Source organism: Leiobunum rupestre, chromosome 11 (genome assembly GCF_980474605.1).
Source record: "Leiobunum rupestre chromosome 11, qqLeiRupe1.1.hap1, whole genome shotgun sequence".
NCBI classification, from domain to species: Eukaryota; Metazoa; Arthropoda; class Arachnida; order Opiliones; family Sclerosomatidae; genus Leiobunum; species Leiobunum rupestre.
The window spans coordinates 33,353,199-33,379,021 of record NC_143394.1 but is presented as its reverse complement, the minus strand read 5'-3'; the positions used below and the strand labels follow the sequence as shown (position 1 = coordinate 33,379,021).

General features: G+C 33.3%; 4 protein-coding genes and 1 long non-coding RNA gene across 11 annotated transcripts; 3 read left to right on the top strand and 2 right to left on the bottom strand.

Annotated features, from left to right (window-relative positions):
* The first annotated feature begins 899 nt into the window (after positions 1 to 899).
* On the top strand, positions 900 to 2,120 carry LOC149922323 (uncharacterized). 3 transcript variants are annotated; one of them, XR_016477389.1, is made up of 4 exons: positions 900 to 984; positions 1,050 to 1,209; positions 1,299 to 1,404; positions 1,519 to 2,120. It is a non-coding gene; the product is annotated as an uncharacterized LOC149922323 (long non-coding RNA). The 3 variants fall into 3 exon arrangements; XR_016477387.1 differs by having other exon boundaries at positions 1,516 to 2,120; XR_016477388.1 differs by having other exon boundaries at positions 1,299 to 1,442; positions 1,516 to 2,120.
* A 1,047-nt stretch (positions 2,121 to 3,167) lies between these two features.
* eIF3j (eukaryotic translation initiation factor 3 subunit j) lies at positions 3,168 to 5,036 on the top strand. The gene is made up of 8 exons (XM_090163677.1): positions 3,168 to 3,265; positions 3,330 to 3,424; positions 3,737 to 3,788; positions 3,841 to 3,938; positions 4,000 to 4,191; positions 4,248 to 4,305; positions 4,368 to 4,435; positions 4,856 to 5,036. Exons 1-8 carry the CDS (start codon positions 3,247 to 3,249, stop codon positions 4,964 to 4,966), a joined length of 693 nt encoding a protein of 230 aa, XP_090019803.1. The 5' UTR covers positions 3,168 to 3,246; the 3' UTR covers positions 4,967 to 5,036.
* On the bottom strand, positions 5,031 to 15,332 carry LOC149922321 (spatacsin). Of its 2 annotated transcripts, none has more exons than XM_090163670.1 (35): positions 14,876 to 15,332; positions 14,644 to 14,807; positions 14,362 to 14,580; positions 13,886 to 14,288; positions 13,701 to 13,821; positions 13,479 to 13,629; positions 13,244 to 13,407; positions 12,955 to 13,176; positions 12,720 to 12,896; positions 12,459 to 12,661; positions 11,932 to 12,393; positions 11,576 to 11,874; positions 11,211 to 11,512; positions 11,078 to 11,144; positions 10,853 to 11,021; positions 10,602 to 10,798; positions 10,443 to 10,542; positions 10,208 to 10,367; positions 9,906 to 10,131; positions 9,758 to 9,841; positions 9,550 to 9,689; positions 9,288 to 9,488; positions 8,450 to 8,551; positions 8,203 to 8,374; positions 7,798 to 8,147; positions 7,577 to 7,726; positions 7,379 to 7,519; positions 7,205 to 7,321; positions 6,944 to 7,141; positions 6,686 to 6,884; positions 6,463 to 6,618; positions 6,153 to 6,403; positions 5,920 to 6,091; positions 5,482 to 5,857; positions 5,031 to 5,424 (listed from the first exon to the last, which is right to left on the bottom strand). In XM_090163670.1, exons 1-35 carry the CDS (start codon positions 15,091 to 15,093, stop codon positions 5,208 to 5,210), a joined length of 7,050 nt encoding a protein of 2,349 aa, XP_090019796.1. In that variant the 5' UTR covers positions 15,094 to 15,332; the 3' UTR covers positions 5,031 to 5,207. The 2 variants fall into 2 exon arrangements, with proteins under 2 accessions (XP_090019796.1, XP_090019797.1); XM_090163671.1 differs by having other exon boundaries at positions 10,853 to 11,018.
* Positions 15,333 to 15,383: 51 nt separating this feature from the next.
* On the top strand, positions 15,384 to 22,656 carry LOC149922320 (uncharacterized). 3 transcript variants are annotated; one of them, XM_090163674.1, is made up of 28 exons: positions 15,384 to 15,658; positions 15,749 to 15,821; positions 15,881 to 16,007; positions 16,076 to 16,189; positions 16,251 to 16,351; positions 16,409 to 16,446; positions 16,520 to 16,830; positions 16,902 to 17,157; positions 17,225 to 17,324; positions 17,387 to 17,528; positions 18,235 to 18,367; positions 18,429 to 18,483; positions 18,558 to 18,586; positions 18,655 to 18,855; positions 18,916 to 19,358; positions 19,414 to 19,478; positions 19,539 to 19,614; positions 19,677 to 19,877; positions 19,928 to 20,037; positions 20,099 to 20,271; positions 20,338 to 20,578; positions 20,640 to 20,693; positions 20,757 to 20,873; positions 20,981 to 21,081; positions 21,144 to 21,269; positions 21,326 to 21,399; positions 21,915 to 22,057; positions 22,117 to 22,656. In XM_090163674.1, exons 2-28 carry the CDS (start codon positions 15,749 to 15,751, stop codon positions 22,296 to 22,298), a joined length of 3,786 nt encoding a protein of 1,261 aa, XP_090019800.1. In that variant the 5' UTR covers positions 15,384 to 15,658; the 3' UTR covers positions 22,299 to 22,656. The 3 variants fall into 3 exon arrangements, with proteins under 3 accessions (XP_090019800.1, XP_090019799.1, XP_090019798.1); XM_090163673.1 differs by having other exon boundaries at positions 15,386 to 15,658; positions 16,893 to 17,157; positions 20,984 to 21,081; XM_090163672.1 differs by having other exon boundaries at positions 15,386 to 15,658; positions 16,893 to 17,157.
* LOC149922319 (mucosa-associated lymphoid tissue lymphoma translocation protein 1-like) lies at positions 22,500 to 25,802 on the bottom strand. Of its 2 annotated transcripts, none has more exons than XM_090163676.1 (12): positions 25,532 to 25,802; positions 25,303 to 25,469; positions 24,789 to 24,945; positions 24,577 to 24,713; positions 24,195 to 24,491; positions 23,920 to 24,123; positions 23,675 to 23,861; positions 23,539 to 23,613; positions 23,359 to 23,480; positions 23,175 to 23,300; positions 22,838 to 23,103; positions 22,500 to 22,774 (listed from the first exon to the last, which is right to left on the bottom strand). In XM_090163676.1, exons 1-12 carry the CDS (start codon positions 25,672 to 25,674, stop codon positions 22,679 to 22,681), a joined length of 1,977 nt encoding a protein of 658 aa, XP_090019802.1. In that variant the 5' UTR covers positions 25,675 to 25,802; the 3' UTR covers positions 22,500 to 22,678. The 2 variants fall into 2 exon arrangements, with proteins under 2 accessions (XP_090019802.1, XP_090019801.1); XM_090163675.1 differs by having other exon boundaries at positions 22,501 to 22,774; positions 24,789 to 24,954.
* Between the last annotated feature and the right edge of the window lie 21 nt (positions 25,803 to 25,823).

The window sequence follows — 25,823 nt, the reverse complement described above, 5'->3', positions numbered from 1 at the left end:
TAAAAACGCTTATACCGCCTTAAATGACGTCAAATTCAGTGACAAACAAAGGCTTATAAGCTCCGCCTACTATGTTCCGCCACAACGGCGGGGAATCGAAGCCGTTATTCATTCCAAGTAGCGTTATGGATTCCTGGTTACACCAACCACGGCGGTCGTGAAAATAGCACGAATGGCAGCACAGCCCATAGAAATCTCATAGGTAACTAGAATGCTGCCGCCTACGGCCGAGCTTGACGCCAGTTCGCCTTGAACCTTCAGCCAATGAGAGGCCGTAGAGTGGTTCCGCCAAGGAGGATAATAATCCTCCTTGGATCCGCTACTATAGCGGGAGATAGGTGACGTCATTCTCTCTGGTGACATTAAATTCTTGGCAGAACCACTCTTTGAGCTCTGATTGGCTGAGATCTGGCTATTATCTGCCACGGCGTTTGGCCCATTTGCCAGTTACACGGCAGCATTCTAGTTACCTATGAGATTTCTATGGCACAGCCCATAGAGATAGAAAAGAAATAGAGGGAAGATTATCGCGTTAAGGAACTTAAGGCACCCCTGTTTTTGACAGGGAAAATTCATTCCCCCCCCCCCCCGCGCATGTATGAAAGTGGAAATGGGCAGAATTTGCAACGCCATCTATTCTTCCTTTGTTTACATCAAATGACAGTTATGCCAAGACTTTTTCATGCCCTAAACACAGGCAGATATGATCAGAGAGGGTAAAGTCGCTTCGCTACTGAGAGGCGTCTCTTCCTATTCCCGCAATGTTAAAATTTCGTTACCAGTTTTTGACGCACGCGCGAATAGAAGAAATTACAAATGAAGTTCAGGATCCCACTACCAGGGTGCTACAGGGTGTCGTTAGTTAAATTTTTTTAGAAGATTTTAGTTACATCCGCAATATGGCACCGATTATTTTCTTATTTCTGATACTAAAAAATTTAAATAAAATGTGAAATGGTTGTTTCATGTGAATTTATGACGCAAGTAAGTACAACTAATTATTTTTAAATATTATATTTGAATATTGAAGTGTCAATTCTTTTTAACAGCCTAAAATAATGGGAAACATAAATAGCCAAGGCCTAACAACAATAACAATAGAAATTAATATATTGGAAATGAAATAAGATCAAATAACTTAATGAAAATAAATAAGAAATAAATATATAAGATAAAGCTTCGAAGTAATTAAAAAAAGACGAATATGAGGTATGAGTTTAGTGCTGTATCTTCATCAATTTCCTGTCCAGTCTTTTCTGTGTCTTTTTGTAATCATGATCGAGATCTTGTTTTTTCAGGGCACTGTGCATGCAAAACTCAACGAAGAAACTTATCATGTTTTGAAATACAGTCGGACATGTTGAATCTATTGATGCTTGAAACCAAGTCTTGTCAATTCGACGTGTAATAAATTTTTCCATACGCTCTTTGACATTTGGCATGTGAGATAGTAGTTTAAAGCTATAGTATCAAATACCTCATTTGTTTCTGTAATAAACTTTAAAAAATTGTCAGTAGGTACTATAAGGCTATCAAAAGAAGAGTTCTTTGTTGTTTTGAAAAACTTGAAGAAGGAGAGCACATTTGTAGGATTAATAATTGGATTGTTCTTTTTGAGTTGGCTAAGGCAAGAGGAGCATTGGTGGTTGGAAAAACAGCGATGGATTAGATATCCTGATATATAGCTAAGGACATTTTGTTTAAGTAGATTTGGACTCTCAATTGAATTGCATATGCTCTGTTCGAATGTGTTTAGAAGATGATGACAATTGCGTGTTTAAATCTAAAGTTCTTTTACCATTGTGATTAACAACTAAAGTAATGTAATTTATTAAAATTATTTATTATTGAGATAGACAGTTTCAATTACCATTTTCTGAATTTTCGCATGAAATACTGCTGGACAAAGTGTAATTATGTTCATCTCTGAAATTGGTTGTGATGCGTTTGTAACCAACGCGCTTTCTTCCAACCCATGTTCGTATGTCGCGTATGGATATGCTATACATTTTAGTATATTAATTGTCAGTAAATTTTTTAAACCACATTAAGAACCCTTAGATGTTTTTCTTTATACTTCACTAACTGTACTGGAAAATGAGTAGTGTTAATAAAATATTGTTGGCACAGCTGATGGTATTAGACTATTTTTAGTTTTAATATTCATAAAACTCGTCAGTGAAATGATTAGAGCAAAACCTATGGTTAAAGTGTAGGTATTCCGTTGTTTTATTTGTCAGATTCTCGTTTTTTACATTATCCAACTATGATAGGGAACTGAAATTTCAATAAGAAAGTTAAAGTAAAAATAAACCTATGTAAAAAACGCGTATTCACCGTTCTTTTTCCCTTGGAAACTTGAAAAATGATAATCGAGAATTCTTATTTTTCGTATTAGAACAATTTACGGCGGAACACAATGGTCCAGGCATATTTAAAAACTACTTAAAATGTAAATTAAAAACGAATCAATTTTTGCGTCGTACTAAACTGAATATTGAATCGCGCGCTAGGACTTCCGGATACGCTTGCAGCGCCATCAAACGTTCGGATCCTATGGGCATTTTCGCCGAAAAAAATAAATACGGATTTTTGAACGAGAGACGCCTCTCAGTAGCGAAGCGACTTTACCCTCTCTGATATGATACAACTCTACAAGGGGTGAAAACCGCGGTCCAAAACGGAGACATGGCAATCATTTCTGATATCTGTGCTATTTTTCGCGCGGCCAGTATTTTTTAAAGCGCAAGTAGAATACAAAGCAGACATAAATAGTCATTTTTTTTGTTTTGTTTTTTTTTTGTTAAAAAAAAACACAGAAGAGAGAACAGTCGAAAGGACTGCCAACTTTTATCTTTCTGTATATATATTTTTTCTTTTTCTTTTTTGTTTTTGAGTATCTGTATCAGGGTGTGTATGGTGCGAAGGCCTAGTTGTCATGTGCACCAAAATAAAGTTTATTATTTTTGAAAAAAAAAAGACAGTTGATTTTCAAAAAGGAATAATGTATTTCATTTCACCGCGCGTCGATGGCGCCACGTAATCTGCCCATCTCATGGCTTCCTACATTGGCGAAAAGGGGGTCGGCACTCGCGGTCAACTTCGCCAGAAACAATTGTGCCTCTATTTCTTTTCTATCTCTATGGCACAGCATCCATGTATTTTTTGTGACTTTTCCCACTTCCGTCTACAAGTTTTTCCGTCTTCTTACCACTTCCTGTCACAAAAATTTTGTCGTCGTCAAAAATGTCAGACGCGGAGTGGGGTAATTATTGCATTTAATTGTTAAAAATTTTAATTTCTATGTTAAATTAATTTTACTTTAATAGATAAGGACGACTACGAACCCCCTACTTTGGTTAAAAAGCCTCTTTTTGCCGATAAGTGGGATGGAGAAGACGAAGATGACATTCAAGTAAACAAAGTAAGCCTTGGTGACTCTAACAGCATGTTTCTTTGGGCTTGCTGGTTGAAATTTCTCTAAAGTTAATATAAGTTGTTCATTTTAAGTAACAAATATCAAGCTCAGAAACAAAACCATTAGAATTTTAATTATATGACTTCAATCCAAACGAACATATGTTTAAATACCTAGATGTGCTAGTGAAAAAAATTAGACCCCTCACCCACATAATTATTTTAGCCATGTGGACATTTAGGCCTAGTGTCTGTGACCCAATGAACTCTTTATGGGGTGAATGGATAATGAATGTTCTTTCTTGTTTTAAATTCACAGGATAATTGGGATGAAGATTCGAAAGAAAATGATGTTCCAGATTCTGGTCAGAGTAAGTTAATTCAACTTTTAATGAAATCGGTTTTATACTTTTTTGGTTCTAGTTAAAGCGAGTCAACCGAAGAAAAAGAAAAGTACTGCTCAAATAATAGCAGAAAGAGAGGAGAAAAAAAAACTGGAATATGAAGAAAAAAAGAGATTGGTAAGAAGAAATTAACATTTGTCTGGAATAATTTGAAAGTAACAAAACTATTCTGCTATAGGTGGAAGAGGCGAATAAAGTACTGAGTCCTGAAGAACAATTAGCTGAGAAACTAAGACGGCAGAAATTGCAGGAAGAATCAGATTTAGAATTAGCAAGAGAGGCATTTGGTATTACTGATACAGAATTAGCTTCAAAGGAAGAATTAGATGAATTTAAAAATGCCCTAATTAATAAAATATTGGCGCAACAGGTAAAAATTAGTTTGAAGGATGTCTGAAAGTATTTTAATAACTTTCCTTTTTGCAGAAATCTTCCAATTTTGTAACATTTTTGGATGATTTGTTAAGGGAGCTTGTAATTAACCGTAAGAAATTGATTATCTACACTTTTAACCAAAATTAAATGGAAAATTGTTCATTTTTACAGTGGAAGCCACTGACATTAAAAAATTAGCAGCAACATTAACAGCTGTAGCAATTGAGAAAGGAAAAAAGGTAATAGAAAAACTGAGTTTTAATATTAACCTCTAGTATTGACCACAAACCAATACGAAACAATTGATACCACTGCTCACCAATTATTTAAAAATTTATTTTTTCAAATGAATGTTTCTTTAGTTGTAATATTGTATCAGTGTGACATCACCCATGCTTTTTAGAGAAAAAAAACCTACCTAAAATGGCACCCATGGCCAAAGCTACAAAGTGATATTACTCTATAGCTAATGATCCGAAACTTTGAGCTAGCTATGGGTTGGCTGTATGATCACCTTTGTCAGTTTTTTAATTTATATTATTAATAATTTGTTGGTTATGGTGATGGTGATGATCAATATCAATTTGTCAGTGATAAAAAAATATTGGTTAAGTCTCAATATGATATTGCCCAATACTACATCTTTTTAATTTTTTTAGAGTGCCAAGGGAAAACCGAAGAAAAAAAAAGCAGCTTTAAATATAGGAAAAGGCAATAGTGGTGATTTAGATATGAACGCTTTTGAAAATGACTACGATGACTTCATATAGGGTTTGTCTAGGTTTATAAGTTTTCTGTAAATTTTCAAACTGTTTTCTTGAATTAAATTTTTTAAAATAAGGATGAATTATTGAAAATATTCTATATAATTTGTGTATGTTCAAAAATAACATTTACATATATCAATTAATAAAATTAATTTCATATGTTTTGCAATGTACATTATATATTATTTTGAATTCTGGTTTGAGAGATTTTACGTAATTAATAAATATTCTTTTTTTTTGTTGGCTAAATGGAAGTAAGAAGCCAGTCATCTTGTAACTTTTTCTGAGATATGATATCTTGTAGATAACCTCCCGCGTCCCCTTTCAACAGATCAGAAGTTATATCCATAAACCCCAACTGATTTGCAATTTGGTAACGTGCTACTACATCATCACACAAGTTCAAGAGTCGTTTCATGTTGTGTTGTTGATGTTCTCCTTTGTTAGTGCTCAATGAATACCTAAAATAAATATTTATAGTCACACAAAATGTATAATATCTTTGAGAAAACAATCACCTCTTAGCAACCCCTCCAATAACAGCAGGGTTAAGACCTAAATGGGCTTGGAAATCTCTAAAATAGTCCCAATCTCCTCTCTCAATCAGATTTTGATAAAGAGCTTGATCCCAAGAACGTTGATGTTGATACGCAGAGGCCACAATTAGCGAGTGTAGGAATTGTTTATGTTCAACTAGGAATTTATGAACAGCAGGTTCATCCAAGCTTAATATCCAAGTGTTGCTGTGGCTCAAGTGAATTTGTAAAGCAACTAGCTCGGCTAATTTTAGACAATTCTGGGCATGTCTTGCACAGCCATCCTCGAGATATTTTTTTGTGGAAGCTTCTAAATCTTGCAAAATGGTCTCCAAAGTTGACCTAAAATTAGGTTTACCTAAAAAAAACCACCAAATTAATAAAAAAAAAAACATTGGATAAGAAGGGAAATTAACATACTTAAATCACTAGGAACTAATTTCTTCAACCGGTCTTTCGCAGACTTTTCTAACATTTCAGCAATTTCTCTGAACATTTTAAATTTAACAGCTAACATTGAATGGGCTTCTCTATCGCTCACTTCGTGATGTCTCTTAAGATAGTCTAAAAGTGCTAGTCTTAATAGAGGTAACTGGAAAATTAAGAGTTTGATTTGAAATTAGTAAAAAAAAAGGTATTGTACATTAATTTACCTCTTCAGTACTCTTTTTCAGCAAAATATCAAATTGTTCATGCTCTCTTAATATGTCAAAAATGAAAGTCATTTCTCCATAGCGGCCAATACCAGTGAGTAGAGACAGCATGAGGAAAAATTCTTTTTTCTCTTCGAGTTCCAATGTCAATTGGTGGGCTTTTCGTAAGGTTTTCGAAATGCCCTCCATGCAACAGCAAGATGTAAAACAGGCATGACAAGAAACACAAATAGCAACTTGATAAATATGGCCTATTTCGAATAAATAGTTTAGAACGACCTAAAAAAATTTAATATACTAAAAGATTTACATTTTTTATAATTCAACTCATCTTTGCTGATTGCAATGTCTCCCAATAGTTTATATCCCAATAAAGAGGGCTCCTTGCAAAGTCGGAAAACTTGCTGCGAATACGCTATGTTTCCTTCATTGCTTTTTCCAAGAGATAGTTCAGCTACTTTGGCACCTAGAATCATTAAGACAATTTCCTAAAAATATTTCAAGATAAAAAATCTTATGAAGTGCAATATTACCTGCTAAAATTACAGACTTCTTCACATAGTCTGTTATCTCAGTATATATACAATTAACAATATCACAGTCGGGTATTTTTCTGACATAGCACAATTCTTTGGCCAAATTAAACCTTCCAGGATTTGAACAATTTAGCAAATTGACAAAAAGTCTAATAGAATCCTCAGCCGCTATTTGACTATATGGTGTCCAAAGCATCTAAAATGTCATAGAACTTTAAGAAAACATTTTTAAGTTAAAAACAGAAAATGTCTTACTTGTGATGCCTGATAATGAATTTTTATTCTTTGGCATGCAATTTTTCCATGTTCTAATGACTGTTGAATTTTATCTAACATCTCCACCACAGAGGGAGGATTTGTTTCCAGAACATCAGCAGATATATGGATCAGTTCTGCCACTTTGGAATTAATTTGAGAGGGCAGACACACTTCTCTTACTAATTTCAAACAAGTCTAAAACCAAATATAAAATTTAGTAATGAAATATAAAATTATTTTAAAAATCTTGTAATTTACCAAAACCGCTTCCAATTCCAACAAATAGTACCGAAACATAATTGCTAATTTCCAAGCTTGTCCAACATAGCCCAAATCCAACAGTTTTAACAATACTTCATCCAAAGCCATTTTTTCCTTTAAAAAAAAAATTACTGGTAGTTCAAAACCAAATGACTTACAATAATAACACACAGTTCCACATTTGATTTGAAGCGGTTCTTGCTCCAATGAAATATCATCAAAATCCCAAAGTTCCCAATGAAAAAGGTCAACACTGTCACTTGTGTAAGAACCAATGGCTAGGTCAGCAGGTTCGGAAACGCCATCTTTCAGCTGATGAATATTTTCAGGTTCAGAAAAAGAAATTTCAGAACGTACCTAAACACCTACCAAACTTTCCATTTTGCATTGAAAGCAACAAAGCCACATTGCCATTTCTTTCTCAGCCAAATCAGTAGCATTGGCTTTCTTTGACCACTTGACAATTATTACCAAAATATAAAAGCGTTCCACATAAGTTAAAGCTTTTTCGCACCAATTCTATTGTTAAGCAAAATGAGTTTACATGAAATTAGTTTTAGAGGCACATTTTTTTATATCAGTAGGCTCACATTAAAATAGTTTATCACAGTTGGAGGTTCAATTTCCTCTTCATTGAATATTTTATTACAATATTCCCAGAAGGTCTTGCGTTTTTCAAAACTTTCATCCAATGAGTCTGCCTCAAAATTTAGTTGTGTAACAACAATTTTTTCTTTGGGCAGATTACATATGGAACCAAATTGCCTTCCTTGATCATACAACTTTTTCATTTGTAAATTCTTAACCACTGCGAAAGCTGCTCTAACAAAGGTAGGATCATCTTTGGAATACAAAAGTTCTTTCATAGGAAAATCAACTTTACAATTTTCCACACATAACAGCAACGAATACAATTGATGATAATTAAAAACTTCTGTACCTAAAATGGCAAGTTTTAAAGTATATATAGAACAAAAAACGGGATAAATACTCACTTGAGAAAACACCACCAAAATCTGAATCACACATCTGATGAAGGAAAGTTTTACATTCGTAATAACTCTTGCAAGAAATCAAGGAAGCCTTGACAAGTTTTAAAATTACACTTTCAGTCCATTTCACATCTCCAATTGCGTGTTTAATAGGTGGAGAAGATTTATAATCTTCCTAAATGGGTGGACAATAATTAAAAACCCCATATAAATGATATAATACTTTAATTTCTTGAAACAAATTCAATACCATCTTGGATTTGAAACCTTCAAGATTTTTAATACTCATGGTAAACTTCTTGGAATAGAAAAAAGTAACCAAAAAGTCAGTAAGCGGAAGAATTGGTGAATGCTATAAATGGAGAAATCCTAATAAGCAAAAAGTTAATTTTAAGTTTTAACAGAAGTATATAATATCCCTTTTAGCGAGGTTTCCATCTTCTAAAGATATTCGCTTCAGATTGTTGTTGCTTTTTTATAATTTTTGAAAGAAAATACTGGAGGGAAAATTCTTATTATAGGTTTTTCTTAAACTTATTTTAAAATTTTACATTATGTAGATTAATACAGGTGCTAAATAATGAGCTGTGATGTATCTAATAAAAACTTCATCAGGACATTTTTAATTTTTATGTGCTTGATTGGTACTTCTTTTGTATTATTATTATTATTAGTAAAGGTGGGTGGTTGGGTTAGACCCAACCTAGCACTTCGACCAGAGGTCCATTGTGCAGCCCCAGCCAATTAAACATGGAAAAGCCCAGTCTTAGAAACAAAGCGCAGGATTTGCTTCGCCGGTATGTTGGAAAGATCGCTCGTTTCCAACCTATGCATACCAAGGTACTCAAACCTTTGAGCCGCGTAAGAATCACAGACACAAAGGACATGAGAGGAAGTTTCCTCCTCTGCAAGGCATGCCCTGCACAAAGGACTCTCACTGATACCAATCAGATGCAGATGTCTATTAAGCTGGCAGTGACCTAAAAGTAGGCCCGTAACCACCCGTATACTACTCTTAGAGAGCGAAAGCAACTTACTTCTTTTGTAAGAGATATATTATATACTTTTGATTTAAAAAAAACACTTACAGGCAAGAAAAAAAGGGCGCAACGATTAAGAATTTTCAAATATCCCCACTCAACCAATTTCACCATTAGAGCAGATAAATCAGACAAGTTGAAGGTGGAAACTTTAATTTTTCCTGGATAAATTTCTTCAGTTGGCACACTTAGCTCGAGTTTTAGAATGGCTATAATCCATGTGCAAGAACACAGTAGCCAATCCGTGTTCTGCTTGTAAAAAATATGTCAATTAGTGTAAGTAAATATAAACAAACTAGCAGCTAATCACCGTCAGTGATGCAGAAATTAAGGCGTGGATGGGATTTGCAAATAATATACTAGTTTGCAACAAAGTTAGACCAGGATTTGCGCTTTTGGAGGCCAATATTATCTGCTCAAACAAATCTTTCGGCTGCCCAAAATATTCATCTAAACAAAATGAGATAAAAAACATTTTTAGAAAAGTAATTGAATGAATTATATTTTAAAGCATTCACCAATGGAACTACTCTCGTCAGTGGTATTTGTGGAAGAGCTGCCATCGTCACTTGCTATAGTATCATCATCACTTGTATCCATAGCTAAATCAATAATTAACGTTATTTGATTTGAAAATTGAATATTATAATAAAAAATAATAAATACAGGAAGCTTGGGGAGACGCATTTTGCGATAAACCAATTTTATGGTAAAGGAAGCTTCTAACATCAAGAGATTCTTTAACTTTTGGCTTGACTCTTCTGGCTACTCTATTACTTCTAGGATCTGATACTCTCAGTTTACTTCCATAATTAGGAGACAAGCTTTGGAAGGCAGTGGTTAGGTGGTCAACAAGGCATTTATCTGGAATTTTTTGCACGATTTCTAAGGCCTAAGGAAATTAATTGTGTTAAGCTTGAGAAATTCTTCTCCCCCCCCCCCCGCCCCCCAAAAAAAGTGATACTTACCCTTTCTCTACGAATCATCAGAACTTGTAACAAAATAGTTAAGGTAAACCAATCTTTTCTTTGAGCAACGATGTTGAAATATATTGGAAGATAATCTAAGTTATGAAACTGACAGAAAAGACTTAATAGCAAAAATAAGTAAAATTCGTAATTTTGCGGCCTATAGAATAAAGTAAATAAATAAATTAATTAACCAATTTCCACATCGATTCAAATAGAAACATTATAAACTTACTTATTAATCAAAACAATCTTTTTTGAAATAATTGAATCTAGTATTTCAGCAACTTCTTTGGTACTTTCCTTCAAATCCATCATATTTATGAGTAGAGACACTGTGGAATAGATCCAATTGTGATCTTGCTAAATTTTACACAAAAGCTGAGTTTAGTACCTAAGGCTTTATTTTCTCTAACTTCATTAATGGCAAATTGTTCACTGTGAAGAATTGACGCAATTTGAATATCCACTCGAAGTTTTACAGATGACATTCCCAAAAGTTCTACAAAAGTAACGCATGACGCTGTAATTTTTGGAGTAGCATAGTTTTGCAGTGCCAAAATGCAGACTTCTTTATATGCTATAGTCAATCTGAAATTTTATACTTTTAATATCTGGAATTTTTTGATTAGTTCTGTTTTAAACCTTTCATTGCTTAAGTTCTTCCACATTAGAAGTTCTTGGGCAACAAATTTGAGGTAAGCGTAGCTTGGTCTTCCTTCAACGAGGTAATAATTGACATCAATGTTTTGGTTTAAGGCATGCTGCTGAACCAAATGTGGCGACGAAAAATGAGGAATTTCACTGGGAGCTTCTGTATTAAACAATTACTAAGAATGAACTATTGAACAATTTTTAATATTTTTTTACCTTCACTTGCTATGGTATTGAGAGACTGCCACCCAAAGAGGCGTGATGGATCAAAGAAACAATTTCCCTGTTTGTAGAAAAGGACAAAAATTTAATAAGTTATCATCAAATCTCAATAAACATAAAGCTTTACCATTAATAGGCTATAAATTGTAACGTCCGAGTTATTTTTACTTGGCCAACCTTTAGCCAACACTCTCTTAAGCATTGGAAAAGCAGAAATGGCATTTTCAAAATCTTCTTTGAAGATCCTATTTTGATCACATTCAGTTAAATTATTTTCTAATATTTGTGATAGATTCAAAGGCGAGAAGATCATAGCTGCGAGTGTTGCTGGGGCTGGGGCTGTCTTACAAAGAGCACCGAGAGAAATCTCCGTGGTATTATTGAGTAAACAGGAGGTAGACAAAATAGCCTGATATCTTATTGACTCATCTAGAAAGAGATTTCAATTAATACAGCATTGAAAAATTGTTTAATAATATATTTCAACCGTACTTGTAGGATTTTCAGACCACTGACAAAAGTCAATCATTGCCGAAACAAGAGGCACACTACATACAGGACAAAAGGTACAAGATCTAAATCTACTATCTTCTTGTAAGAAGTAATAGAGATAGTTGAAGAGCGAATGTTCTAAGCAGTAGTGAACAATTCTATGGAAATAATCGCTTTCTTTCATGGAGGCCCCTGGTTTATTGAAAGGATGAGGCTTTGCAAGAAGGACCCCAGCTGACTGGAGTCTCTTCAAAAGCAAGTTTACATCTTCTAGTTCATCCTCGCATATGATTCCATACCTGAGTTGGAAGATAACGAATAAATCCCTGAAATATTTGAAGAATATAAGTAATTACTTAGCAAAAGCATCCAGAACATTTTCTTTCACCACTATCGTAGCGCAACTTGGAATAACGGAATTTACCATCTCAATTCTTAATGGCCAGCCATTCGGAAATAAGCCCAGTTCAGTAGAGGTAGAAGGAACAGTTTCATAATACACATTTATCCAGTTCAATAAGTGAGATAATAAGTTTCGTTTCAGCAAGTAGTTCCAAATCACATTTGGAGATGGTCTTATCGAGGGTTTAACTTCATCAGCTGCTAATAACGCCGGAACCAAAACTTCCTCTTTTTCTGTTTCACTCAAGGCTTTTACTATATCCAATGAGATTCTGCAGTATGAAAAATTATCACAACTATCTCCGTCTTTAAACTTGGGCTGTGGAGTTTCTTGTTTTGGTAACATATCACTGGAAATATACTCATTGGAAATTTTAATTTGGCTCTGAATTGGATACGGAATTATTGACTCTTCCCTATTAAAAGAAACAAAAAAAGTTGAAACAAAGTTTGGTGGAGAACAAAACTAAACAAATATTACATATTATTAAGTGCATGAAACTTTGCTTGTTCAAAATTATCACACGGATAGAGCTCCTCGAGTAAATGAACAAAATTTATTGCTTCTATATCGTCTTTTGATAAGGATTTACTATTTTTGAGATGTGTAAGGAGAAAATTTCTTAATGTTTTTTCAGTTGTACAGTGGAAAATATTTAAAAACTCCTCAGTGGGGTCTAAGCCCTGCAAATATAATCAATTATTAATATAAAACAGATGAAATTGAAAATTAAACTCTTACCGAATTGATTAAAACTTTCAAAGCACTATTGAATGATTTTTCATTCAAAAACTCAATTGAGAATTTCCTAGCAAGCTCCTGTACATGGACTAAGGTAATGGAATCAATGCCATGATTTTTAAAATACCACATAGCAATTGCTATGCTAGAATTTTCTAAGGATTTTCTTATTACGTCCTAGGAATAAACGTTTTTGAGTAACTCTAAGAGAGATGTCATTAATTCGTACTCTTACCTCTTTACTAAGCGAGCTCCAACTTTCCAAAAAAGTATTCTGAAAGTTCATTTCAGGAACTATAACTTCCGTATCAATTTTACTTTGCACAAATTGCCTCATTCGCTTTAAATAGCTAGTAAATAAAATATCAGGCTTTAGAGTGTTGGTTAATATTTCAGGGGGTACTGGAAAATCGGTTGCAACTGTTTTGATAAGATGAATCAATATACTTAAAGTAGTCTGTAATTTGAAAAAAAGAAACACTGTAAATTTGTTAACAGAGCATATATATATATTGTCACAATACCTTTAAAATTTGTTCAGCAAATTGTACAAATAAGTTGCTATTGAGTTTTTGTTCTAAGGAACGTTCCAAAATGGCAAATATTTTAATCCAGTTTTCAAGTTTGACATTTAAAACGTCAGTAGATGTAACTCCATTATACAAATTCTTCCAAAGAGTCCTAAACTCTGTAAAGAAACCTTTAGATCAAATACGTAAATTGAAAAAAACTAAGATTTGATATGATCCAAAATATAACCTTCGCATTTGACTCGAAGGAAAAAAGTAACTGTATCAAGCTGAATATTTTTAAGCCCCAATTCTAAAACATCGAGTTCGATTGAAATTCCTTGCCACTCATTTAGAAGTGACAAATACTCTACAGTATGGCCGCTGGAATACATCATCAGCTGAAATTAAGTTAATTATCAGTAAATCTTCTATCTCAAAATTCTTAAGAGTTTATAGTTTTATACCTAACCTTATTAACAAAATCAGTTGTTGTAGATTCGGGTGAATAGGTGTATAGCATGGCTCCAGCTAATATTAAAGGTGGGCAACAATTGTTACTTGAACGAACAATCAGGCAACCACTTGAAAATCTACAGTAAAAATATATCAAGCATATATAGAAAAAAATTCACATTAGTTTCCCAAATTACGCACTTTTCTTTGAATTCTAAAGTCCCATCATAGAGATAACTATGAAACACTCCACAGTATTTATCAGTAGAACAAATGTAAACGCGATTTTCTAGTGCTAAAGCGTGTTTAGATGATCCGTTGGATACATTCCGTAGTTCTCTTTCCCTCATCCTATTTTTACCATCCTCCTTTGAAGTGAGAGCAACTGACTGCTTGGAAAAAGCTGTTATGACAGATTTGGAACCCTTTGCAGTGGTTGGTCTTGTGGAGTTGTTAGATAATAGATCTGTTAAGTAGATAGATTCATCTTCTTTGACCAAAACCAAATAGGCTGTGTTAGTTGACAAGTAAAATCTAGACACATTCAAGTCTGATAAAAGACTATATTGCCATTGTTTACCACCATTTTCAAGTTCATATGCAGCTAGCAGAACTTATTAAGAAAAAACTGGTATATAAAAAATATAGTTGGGCATAGTTTAAAATAAAAGGGATACAGATGGTCATTCCATCGTGACTCAATGAGCAGACAACATTATTTAGGCACTGTATATGCATTGACTTTGATCCATCTTCTGTTAAGGAGAATTGGGACTTTACGTAAATAGATTGTCCATGTGAAACAATGACTTTTAATATTGTCTGTTTCTGGATGCATATTATTGCATTATTCCCTCTATACGCAAGAACTTCGTATTCTAAATCAGTATCCTTTTCTAAAAAAAATAGACTGAAATTAGCAAACAAACCATTGCTGTCACGATACGGGTTTAAATTACCAAATAGAAGCATCTGTGAATCAATATCTCTTAACGACCAAGTATAAATAGTTTGTACAACTAATTTTCCATTATTAACAATGTTTAACAGCTTGATTTCTCCACTGTTATTTCCAACAAGAATATAGTGATTGGTTTTCCCTCCATTCTCTTGATGTTTGTGCCTTAGAATAATAAAATATCAGAAAAATCAATTTAATTGTCTTACCGTTATAAAGAATGCAAATAGTACCAGGAAAAACCTTCAATCGTAAAATATTTATTATCAGCAACTTCATCTAGGTTGGATTTCTCAATTCCTTGAAGTACAAGTCCATAAAGAGACTGACAGTCCGATTGGACTGTCAAAACTCTTAAATCAGCTGATATCTCAGCATTAATACCATTTTTGAGGAATTCTGTTAGATTTTCATTACAGTGTACGGTACAAATTTTTATCAAACCCAACATTTTAACATTGGAATATTTCGACTAGAATTGTAAACAGTCCATTATATCAGTCACCTGACAAAAGGGCGGGAGCGAAACATGGGAACTGTACGTATTTGTTCTACAACCCCTCATAACAAAACATAAAACCTATTTCTGCCCCATAAATATGATTTACTTATTAACAGCATAACCATTTATGAACACAAATTTTTAACACTTTCTAAATTATACTTCAAAGAATATCGGATCGTCCTGATTTTTCCCACAGCTTATAGCATAACAGATTAGAGACCAATTAAATTCGTCTGCTTTAAAGGTCAAGGTTGTTTTATAAGGGGTCATAACCCCATGACAGTTGTTCTTCACCCCTCCCCCTTACGTTTCTTCGGTCTCTTGCTCTTCATGGGAAGTTCGTCCATGCTTCTCGTCAAATAACATTGAGTTTTATAGTTTAAAAACACTTTTAATTAATAGTAATGTCAATTTTTAACTAGCTTTAGTTATTTATCTTTTAAAAGAACATAGGAATAATTTGTTTAAGTTTGCAAAGTTATTCGAATAATGGGATAGTTTTTGTTGAAAGGTGATAATTGTTTTAAAAAATAAGACTTGGCATGGAAGTATTGAGTATAAACAATTTCAACTTTTGTGATTTTGAATTTTGGACTTCTAGATGCCAACAATCGATTCGTATTGTAAAAATAGTGTAACATTTGAAGATTGTGATAAACGAAATATGGATTTAGGTAACTAATGGGAAAAAGAAAGTTTTAATTTAATTTTAAACAAATTCTTTTGTTTTAAGGTAACGGACATGATAAAGGCAAGAGTTCTGATGAAATTAGAATCACCTGTATTACAAATCAAGATGATCCTCATTTACTCAATGAAGATACCATTGAAAATAATTCAACTACTACCAGTAGCACTGAGTAATTATGAATGCTTATAAATGTATTAAAGTTGTTGGTTCAGTGTATAACAATGTTGGAACTTTCAGAGGAAGTCTGAAAATGAAAATTTTGCTTAAAACTGAAGATTCTGTACCCATATTACAACTCTCTCCGAATAATAGTCACAATATGTTTTCCTCTGATGAAGAAGGCGGTTTTGGGTATAAAGTCAAAATATTCATCTAAGCAATTATTTAGGAAACTAATGAACAGAATTTATAGAGACACAATAATACCACCATCTCCAGAAGCACTTTCACCAGCTGCTAAAAGATTGTTGCCTGGTACACCTACAAGAGATTCACCTTCTCCTAATTTAAGTGGTAAGGTAAAAATAATAATAATTGACTGTACATAATGGGTTACTCTTAATTTATTAGAGCATTCTAATGGAAATGTGTCAAGTAGAAGTGGTTCCGTAAGCATTCATTTGAAGCAATTTAAACGTTGTAAACTCAATTATAATTATTCCCCATTAAATTATACTTTAGAATCATTCCAAAATATTGCATACGAGACCTTCCAGTTTTTCCAAAAGAATTACTTTCAGCCAAGATAGTAATTCTCAATCGGACACTCCTGCTCACACAAAACATCAAATTTCTGATTATGTTCAAAGAAATATAGTACGAATGGATCATGGAAACTCCTTAAAAAGGTCAATTAAGGCCGGAAGGGACTCAAATAGCGATAGTTCTGAGGAAGATAGTGTGAACTTCCCAAAGAGAAGAAAAGATATTACATCTACATCTGAAAATATAAATTTGCCCACCAATAATGCAAAAGCAAGGAAGCCCTATGTGTAAGGATTTCTATATTTTGCATCTCAAAAACTGACTAATAATACTAAATTACTTTTATAAGGTTACATAGGTCAGAGAAATATGAGAGTCCAAAAGCTTCAAGTGACAGAGACCCACTCCTAAGTGGTAGCCAAGTGGAACCTTTACATTTAAATACACCTACTAGTTCAAATGAAGTTCCCTTGCTTGATGCTGAAATTCTTCAAAAACCAGAAGAGATAAATGATGACGAGGATATTGATGACTTAAGACTTTACTTGAGCGCCACTTTTACGAGTCCGCAAAAAGAGGAGAGTGATTCGGAGGCTAATTTATCTAGCAATAAGGTTTTTTTTTAATTAGGGTTTTATAACTTTCAAAAATTCTAATTATGTTACCTCAATTATTTTCTAGAACCAAAATGAAGATAGTTTTGGCATTATTGAGAGTGTAGAAGATAGTCAAGTGTTAACTAACAAAGAATCCACTCAGAAAAGCACATTTTGCTTAAATTGTAAATAAATATTTTTCAAGTTAATGTTAATAATTTAAGACTTAATTGTGAATAATATTTAGTGCCAGCATTGCCAACTGTTGAGACGGAAACTGAAGAAAGTCAAAAGGATTTGACGCCTCTGTCTTCGGTATTTGCCAAAGTTCAGCAAAATGACGAAGCTTCCAAGAATAAATTGTCGGAAGAAAAGGCCCCAGCTTTAGAGTGCGTATATTGTTGTAAATGGTGTAGTTTCCCATTTAATTATGTAGTTCCTGTTATTTGCTGGAACTATATCCTGAGATAGCTTTATTTTTGGTGCCAAGAGGATATGATTTTCTTAACTTTCTGCTTGTTGGAGACTGAATTTTCTCTATTATTAACTAATTACTGACTGCAATGTAGAGATTGGTCTCTGATTAAGATTTTGATTTCTTTACTTGGGTATTCCTGCTGTTTTTTTTTTCTGTATGCTATGGCTTTTACTGTGCTATGCAAGCAGGAAACTCCTTATTACTGACTCAATTTTAGAGCTTTTTATCAGCATCAACCAGACCTCTTATTTCACCAGTTGGCCAAATTAATTGGATATGGTACATGTAGAATATGTATACATGTCTTAGGAGCTCTTTCTTTACATCTACAGCCTGGGAGGGAGGGTTTTCTTCTCAAAATTCCAGTTATCTTGCTAAATTTCCATGCTTGTACACATAAGTTTAATGCAGCTATTAACTGAAGTGAAATAAAGGGGAGAAAATGAAGTTTCTGCAGTTTTTGGGCATAAAAGTAAAGATACGCCAACCCCATTTGGGTAAATTTAATCCCCATAAAAATGTGCATCCAAGGTGAATAAATTTTAGAGTTTTATAGGGAACAAATCATCCTAATTTGTCACTTATTTCCCTCATCAAATTTTAATTTTTTTTAACAGACCATCAGTATTCAATAAGTCTGATAATTCCAGCATTATAGCAGAATGTTCGCAACAAACTATCGATTCTAATTGTTCCTTCGAGTTTGGTACTGAATCTCAAGAAATTCAACACAACCTCCAAGCTTTACATGTAAATCTGAAAATGACCTTAAAGATTTGTATTGGTCGTCTAAATTTTTTTTTTCTTTCAGTCAACTCGAAGAAATAGGATTTTAGATACTCAGGATATAGCTAAAGGATTGTTTAGTAATAAAGTTATTTGAATATTAATACTGTTAATCAATGTTGCCTCTTTTCAATACCTGTATTTTTTGTAATAGCACATCCGTTTGCAGCTAATGGTTCTCAAGTATGTACTATATAATCCTCAAAATTTTTAGAAAATTTATAAAGTGTCTTTTTTTTTCTTAAATTTAGAAAAGGACACATTCTAGTGATGAAAATGAGCCTAAAAAGAATATGAGAACTCAAAATGCCGAAACCCCAGATGGCCAAGAAAGTGAAAATAGCACGGCTGAAACACCCGTTTTATGCAAAATAAGAGAAAAAATTGTCAAGCAGATTTACAGGGATGAATTTAACATTCAAGGAGGATTAGTTAAATCAGCTATGATTAATGTAAGAACTATTGCCTAAATAATTTAAGTCTGATTGAAAAAATTAAAAATGAACTCGTAGGAAGAAACAATTACAGAACACTTTTTGGATCGGGCCAGCTCCATAGCTTCCTACTACAGTTCTATATCATCTGGAGAATTGGCTGACCATTCCTCTCTACCAAAATCAACTAGTTCCATGGAAAATTTAAATGTTACTATAAGCAGTAGTCAAGCTACCAATTCCGGGCAGCTAGATCGTAGTAAAGCATTGTCTACATCTAGCCTGGACAGATCTCCACCTATTTTGAAACCTCATTTGCCTATTACTGCTAAAAACGTTTTGAACACAACTAACAGTTCAAGTACTAGCGAAGAGCTAATTTTCAAAACTCCCCATAAAGTAGGGAGGCCATCTAAATCTAGCTCTGCTAAAGGAAGGGGATCAAGGTCGCCCAAGCGAAAAGCTAAATTAAAAGAGGCTGCTGAGGCTAGAAATGTGCAAGAATCTGATACTAGCTCAAGGTACAAATGGCTTGAAAGTGCACTTGCATTTGTTAAATTTTTTTATTTTTCTTAGCATTTCTAGTTCTGACCACCAAAGCACATTACCCGATCCATCAGACCCCAACGCAATTTATTCTGGTATTTTCTTTGTAACTTAATTTTTAATGGCAATTTTCAATTATATTAAATCAATCTAAGGTATGAAAATCATGGCAAAATGGGGTGATGGCTTTTACTACTCTGGAAAAGTGGGCAAACAAAAACCAAATGAAGAGTACTACAAAATTTAATACATTTACTTCAGGCTACTCGCTAATTATTCTATATTAAACTCAGATGGCAAGTAATATTCGATGATGGTTCTATTAAAGATGTAAAGAGACAAGATTTTTTCCCATCATCTCTTATAAAACCTGGCCAAAGTGTTTTGGCTCTGTTAACTGATGGCTACTTTGATTCCGGAGTAATTCAAGAATCGTATAGCTTAGAACAAGAAGAAGGCTATGTCATTGATTTTGACAAGGGTTTTTCACTAAGGTAGTAAATTTGTTTTATATTTGTCAAAAATTATTAATGCAGTGTTTTAGATGTAAGAGAGAAAACGTAACTTTATCAGCTGATCAAGCTGCGACAATCATTCCATCGCAATCATCTTCCTCAGCAGCCAGTAAATTATTAGGACCAGATTTAAATTTAGGTTGGTCAATTTCGAACTTTTTCAAATGTATGTTTACATTTTGTTTTTATCGAATTTATAGATAATATTGTAGAAGGAAAGCGTAGACGTACACCCGCAACAATTGTTACGCCCATGAAGTATTCTCTTGCTAACAGCCGTCATGATCCTAATTTAGATCCTACAACCGAAACTGACTCATCTACAGGATCGCATGAAAGTATTAAACCAAATACCTCTAAAGGACGGAAAAAAGTACATCTAGCTTAAAGAGGCGTAACTTAAAACCAATTTAACGCCATTGATTTAACTTTTCTCTAGGTGGGAGCCAGTCCTAAATCATTAAAGAAAGGAGACACGAGTCGTGGTGGCAGTCCCAAAAGGAGTCCTACCTCTAGAAATTCCCCCAAAACAAATTTCTGCACAGCATGTGGGGAAACTGATAAAACCCACTCTAATGCTTGTCCCAAAACAAGTCCCATTCTACAAAGAGGAACAAGAAGGAAACAGGAAGGTGCTGCAGAATCACAATCTAGCCCAGAATTAAGAAGATTAGGAAGCTGTAAGACCAGCTATGGGAATTCTTACCTGTATGTTTGTAAAATCTCACTTGTTTTTTCTAGCAACATCTCCAATTCGACCACAAAGAGTGAAAAGATCTTTAGCTACCGAATTCGGTCAGTACCGATAATCCTATTAAAAATATAACTTAATTTACATGCTGGTATTTATTTTAATAGAAAGAATGGTTCACGATACACCAGAGGAAAAAAGCACGATATTTCATGGATATTATTTCTTAATAAGTTGTGCAGATCGGTGTAATGAAAAGCAATACGATTCGTCTAGTTCCAGTGGTTAGTAACATCCCCAAATAGGGCCATTTTAAAAATTAGAAAATATATATCATATATATTTTCTACTTTTTAAAATATAGAGTAAATTATATAACATCTTATTTTAGCAGCAAGCCAAATTGAAGTGATTCCGTTTAACAAAGACTATTTGTTAAAACTACTAGAATTAGGGGGAGGACTAGTCTTAACAACTTTTGAAGAGACTCAGGTTTGATGAAGCTAAAACTCAGCAACATTGTAATATTTAAGTCATTTTTTACTACATTATAGTCTGTTTCATCCAAGAAAGTATTCTTGATTTCCAACACTTACTTAAGAACATTGAAGTACATTAAATGTTTGGCTAGTGGAATACCATGCATTAAATTTGATTGGGTGCTAGATTGCTGTCGACAAGTAAGATAGATAAACCCAAATTCAAATAGCTTTCTTAATATCCTTAATATTTACAGAGGAAACGTTTGGAACTACAACCTTACCATTTACCAGCTGGATTTAGTATTGTGGAACAAGAAATGATTCCATGGTAAATTTTATTGCACTCTTAAAGCCTATTCACACAAGTCAATGTTGTTGGTCACAAAACCAATTATCTCCTTGTGAATGGTGAAAATATTTGATCAATGAAGGCATATTGATGCTTTGTTTATATTACGAAGGCTTAGAGATAAATATTTAAATAATCTTTCATACACATACTTTTGATTGAACAACTTAAATAATATAAATATTAAACAATTTTATGAATGTAAATTTACATTTTATTTTCTTGGAGAATCTGCTCAAGAAGGCTGTGATGGCTTTTGTAAGAGCATCATTAGAAAAATACAGTACATTTGCGAGGCTGTACAATAAAAGATATATATACAAAACTGCCAAAAATTTATTGTTAGTCTATGGTACAATCAATTTTTTTCTTCTAAGAATTAAGAATAATTTTTTCGTCAGTTAACGGAAGGAAACACAATGAATGTTGTACCCAAAATGTTGGCTTCATTGAACAAACCTTTAATGAATAAAAATTTTGATTTTACATTATAGGCATGGCCGGAACACGATATTAAAGGGCTTGCATATTTTGCTGGTGTCCAAGAGCAATTCCATGTTCATTGAAACGTGGAAACCAGTTCTTTTAGCAGCTCAGGCAGAAGCTGTACACAGATTTTCCAATAACCAGTCCACACGTAAAATTTACATAATTATGATTACAAATAATTATCATTATAATGTTTTTCCCTCTTAGATACCTGTATGCTAAATGTTGTTGTCTCTGATCAGTCTTGTCCGGGTCATGTAGTTCGTAGAGCAAGTGATTTATCCATTCCAATTGTTTCATCAGAATGGATAATACAGTGCCTTATTAATGGAAAACGGTTACCTTACGATGGTCATAAGAAATTTGACTATTTGTATGACGATAATTGAAATTATTAGAATTCAGACTTATTTTGGTGAAGGTGAAGAAAGCAAAAAAGGCGTGCAAGATTTTCAAGCGTTAAAAAGTTTTATAACTTTTTAATTCAAATGATTATTTTTACTGATCAGACAGTATGTAAATGTCTAGTCTTGTAAAGGAAAAAGTATCAAAATATTGTTAAATTTTGATATTAATTTTTCTTCGCAAAAGTTTTGATACTTCATTGTTGTACATAACTTTAAAAAATCATTACATTTACCACTGCATCGCAAATGTAACTTTAAAAAACTACCGCCTGTTTTAAAACGGGTAGATACATTTTATAGGTTTCACTCTCACTAAATAAAACATTTTAATTCCTTTGAATTTTTCTCAACCCTAATTTTATTCAAAAAAACTTTTCCACAATTAAAGGCTTTTTCAAATTAATATGACGAACCCTACATTCAGCATCCATCAGCAATACTGCAAGACTTATTTCTGACTATAATAAAAAATATCTGATAAGACAAAAAATATTGTAAGGTTTCATAAGTGATCCTAGTACCTGTACTCTCTGAATATTTATTATACTATACATCATTCCCATTTGGGGACATTCCTCATCGACTAGTTTAACGCTTAAATTTGCAGGTACTATCTTCCCTTGATCTTTTAGGGTCACCATTAATGAAGGTTGCTGGTTTTGTTCATTACCAAGGCTATTGACTTCCATCACTACATCTATGGCATTCAAGAACACTTTCTTATGTTTTTGAACATGTATGCGAACATTATATCCATCAAAATTTAATGGTGGTAACATATAATGATCTAAACATATAATACATAATTTTAAGTTGCGTTAGTAAAAACAAAACTGGCTTTTAAGTATTTTTGCTTACTGTCAAAGTCACTGAGTAGAGTATCAAATTTGGGCTTTATTGAGGAATACTGGCAAGGATCATCTAATGTCAATCTTTTGGATAAATTTCCAGCAGTCCATGGAGACTGTTTTAATGAATCCATGTCTGGAAAACTAGTTCATTTAATTTAAAACAAAGTTTTTCTCTATAATATATGTACAACCTCTTTTAACTTCAAAGAGAATATCAACTATAAACTTCCGGTGGCCGAGATATTTTATCAAATGTTCCATAAAAATACCATTTTTATGTGTAGGATATTCCAGAGCTTTCGTTCTTGGAGAACTGTAAATAGTTAAAAATTAGCCATAATATTACATAATGTCATTAACATTATCCTAACGTTGCATATGCTATTAAGGTGTTACTGGCTTCATTGGTTCTGATGGAGTCAGTTGGGCTTACGGTCACTACTGCTCTAAAAAGTAACATAAGATTGATAAGCAAGTATTTAGTATAGGTACAAATTTTAAAACTACATTCTGTCCAGTTGGTCTCTGCACATGTCTACAAGCATGAAAGCTAATGCAGGATTTTTGCTTTGAATTTGCTCCAAAACAAATTCAACAGTCAAACTATCCGTGTTTAAATAGCCTCCACCAGCGTCAATAGGAATCATATAGTGTTTGACTTCCTCAAATCCATGACCAGCGTAATAAAATACCACTAAAAAAAAGTTTTTAAATTTCTATTAAATTATAGAATATTGAAATAATGGCATTACCATAATCCCCTTGTTCTACAAATTGCGTAAACATTTCAACTGCATTTTGCATTTCAGTTAATGTTAAATTTAGAAATGGAAACACGTTGAAACCTTTTTCCTCCAATAACAAAGATAAGGTTACTACGTCCGCAGCTGGTAGGTCAAGTTTTCGCAAACTCAGATATACTTCATTTCCAATTAACAATGCCAGTTTGCGCTTTGCTATTTTATAATTATTTTTTTTTAATTTACCAGTAAATAACACCTATACAGCTCTGCAAAATTTAACTCACCATAATATTGTGTGTCATCATTTGCTTTGTCCAAGTTAATCTTGGCCTCTCTCGACATTTTAGATGAATGTTCCGTGGAAGCTTCACACGTATAGTACCACTGTGATTTACCATCAGTTGGATACAAATTATCCAAAGTTAAACTAGATTTAATTTCTCCTGGAATTTTCTCTCCATTTTGATACCACTGGTATTTAACATTTGTCGAACCACATATAGCTAAGCATGTTAAAACTATCGAACTTCCTTGTTTGACTTTAGTGGCTGGTGATACTGGATGTCTTTTTATTTCCAAGCCTTAATGTTTGTAAGATAATAAATTAGAGATATTTATATATTAGAAAATTTTATAGTAGTTCCAGAACCTAAAAAAATTCCTTACATTCTGGTTTTGCTTTTTTGGGTACACAACCTACTGTAACCAGAGTTTTTGAAGAAAGTACATGTTGTTGCTTTTCTTTATTTGTAAGACGGTCAATATTATATACTTTGCAACAATAAACTCCTTCATGAACAGTTCTAAATATAAAGTACTACTACATAAACTGACGGTGAATTTCTAAGATCTCTCATTGTAAATCAAGAATGGCTCACGTTATTCCTTTTATGTTCAGATCCGAAAATGTTTGCTCTACTAGCTCAATATCATCTTTGTACCATTGATATTTAGGAGTTGGAAAACCTTTTGCTTGACAAGTCAAGTTAAGCTCATTCAGGATATGGCATGCTTTAGGAGGTTGTTGGATTATTTCTAAAGGCTCTAAGTTAATTAAATAGATTAAATCTATATACAATATATATTTTATTGCTACGACAATAATTTGGAAACTATTTGATGCATCAAATTCAGTTTAACTTCTCTTTATAGCCCTATTCACCACAAAAAGATACTCAAAGGTAGGTTCCAAAAAAACTTATCATATTGGAATTTACGAACAAAAGTGTCTTTGGAGGAAGACTGAACTAATTAAGATAATGTTTTGCGGTTGAGACTTAATTAGTTCATGGCCTTTTTATGACCTCATAAGCTATTCCTTTCATCTGAACCCACAACCCCTGAGTGTTGATGGGTGTACATGAATAGTTTCCTTTTTTTGTTTTAACAAACCATCTGGTTTCAGTAGCATAAGAGCTTGATCCAAAAAAGCGCTTTCAAGCCAGGGAATAACATCCATCACACGGGTGTTTCTTTTTTTCAATTCATTAAACAACACATCTGCTGGAGTTTCATTATGCAACCGAACCTTTTCGTTAATCATTGCTCCAGATATTTTACTGCAATAAGATTCAGTGGTATAAATTTCTTAATCCTATCCCTTACAAGGTTAATTTCCTACTTGCTAAATGAACGTGGAATAGAAAACACTACTCTTTCCCAGCAACCATTTTGATTCAAAATTGACTTTAACTTTTTAATAGTTGAATCGTCAATATTTTTAAGTCTACTTTTAAGAAACTTGCTTACTTCCTCGTCGGACATTTTGAAACTATCACGCGGGAAAAACAACCAGCACTTTGTGCAACATCAATGCTAGGTTATCGCAATTGATGCTAATTGCAACATACCACGCAACCTCCGTAATCACAAATTATTAGATAATTTCCAAGATAACCAGAATACCGGGGAGG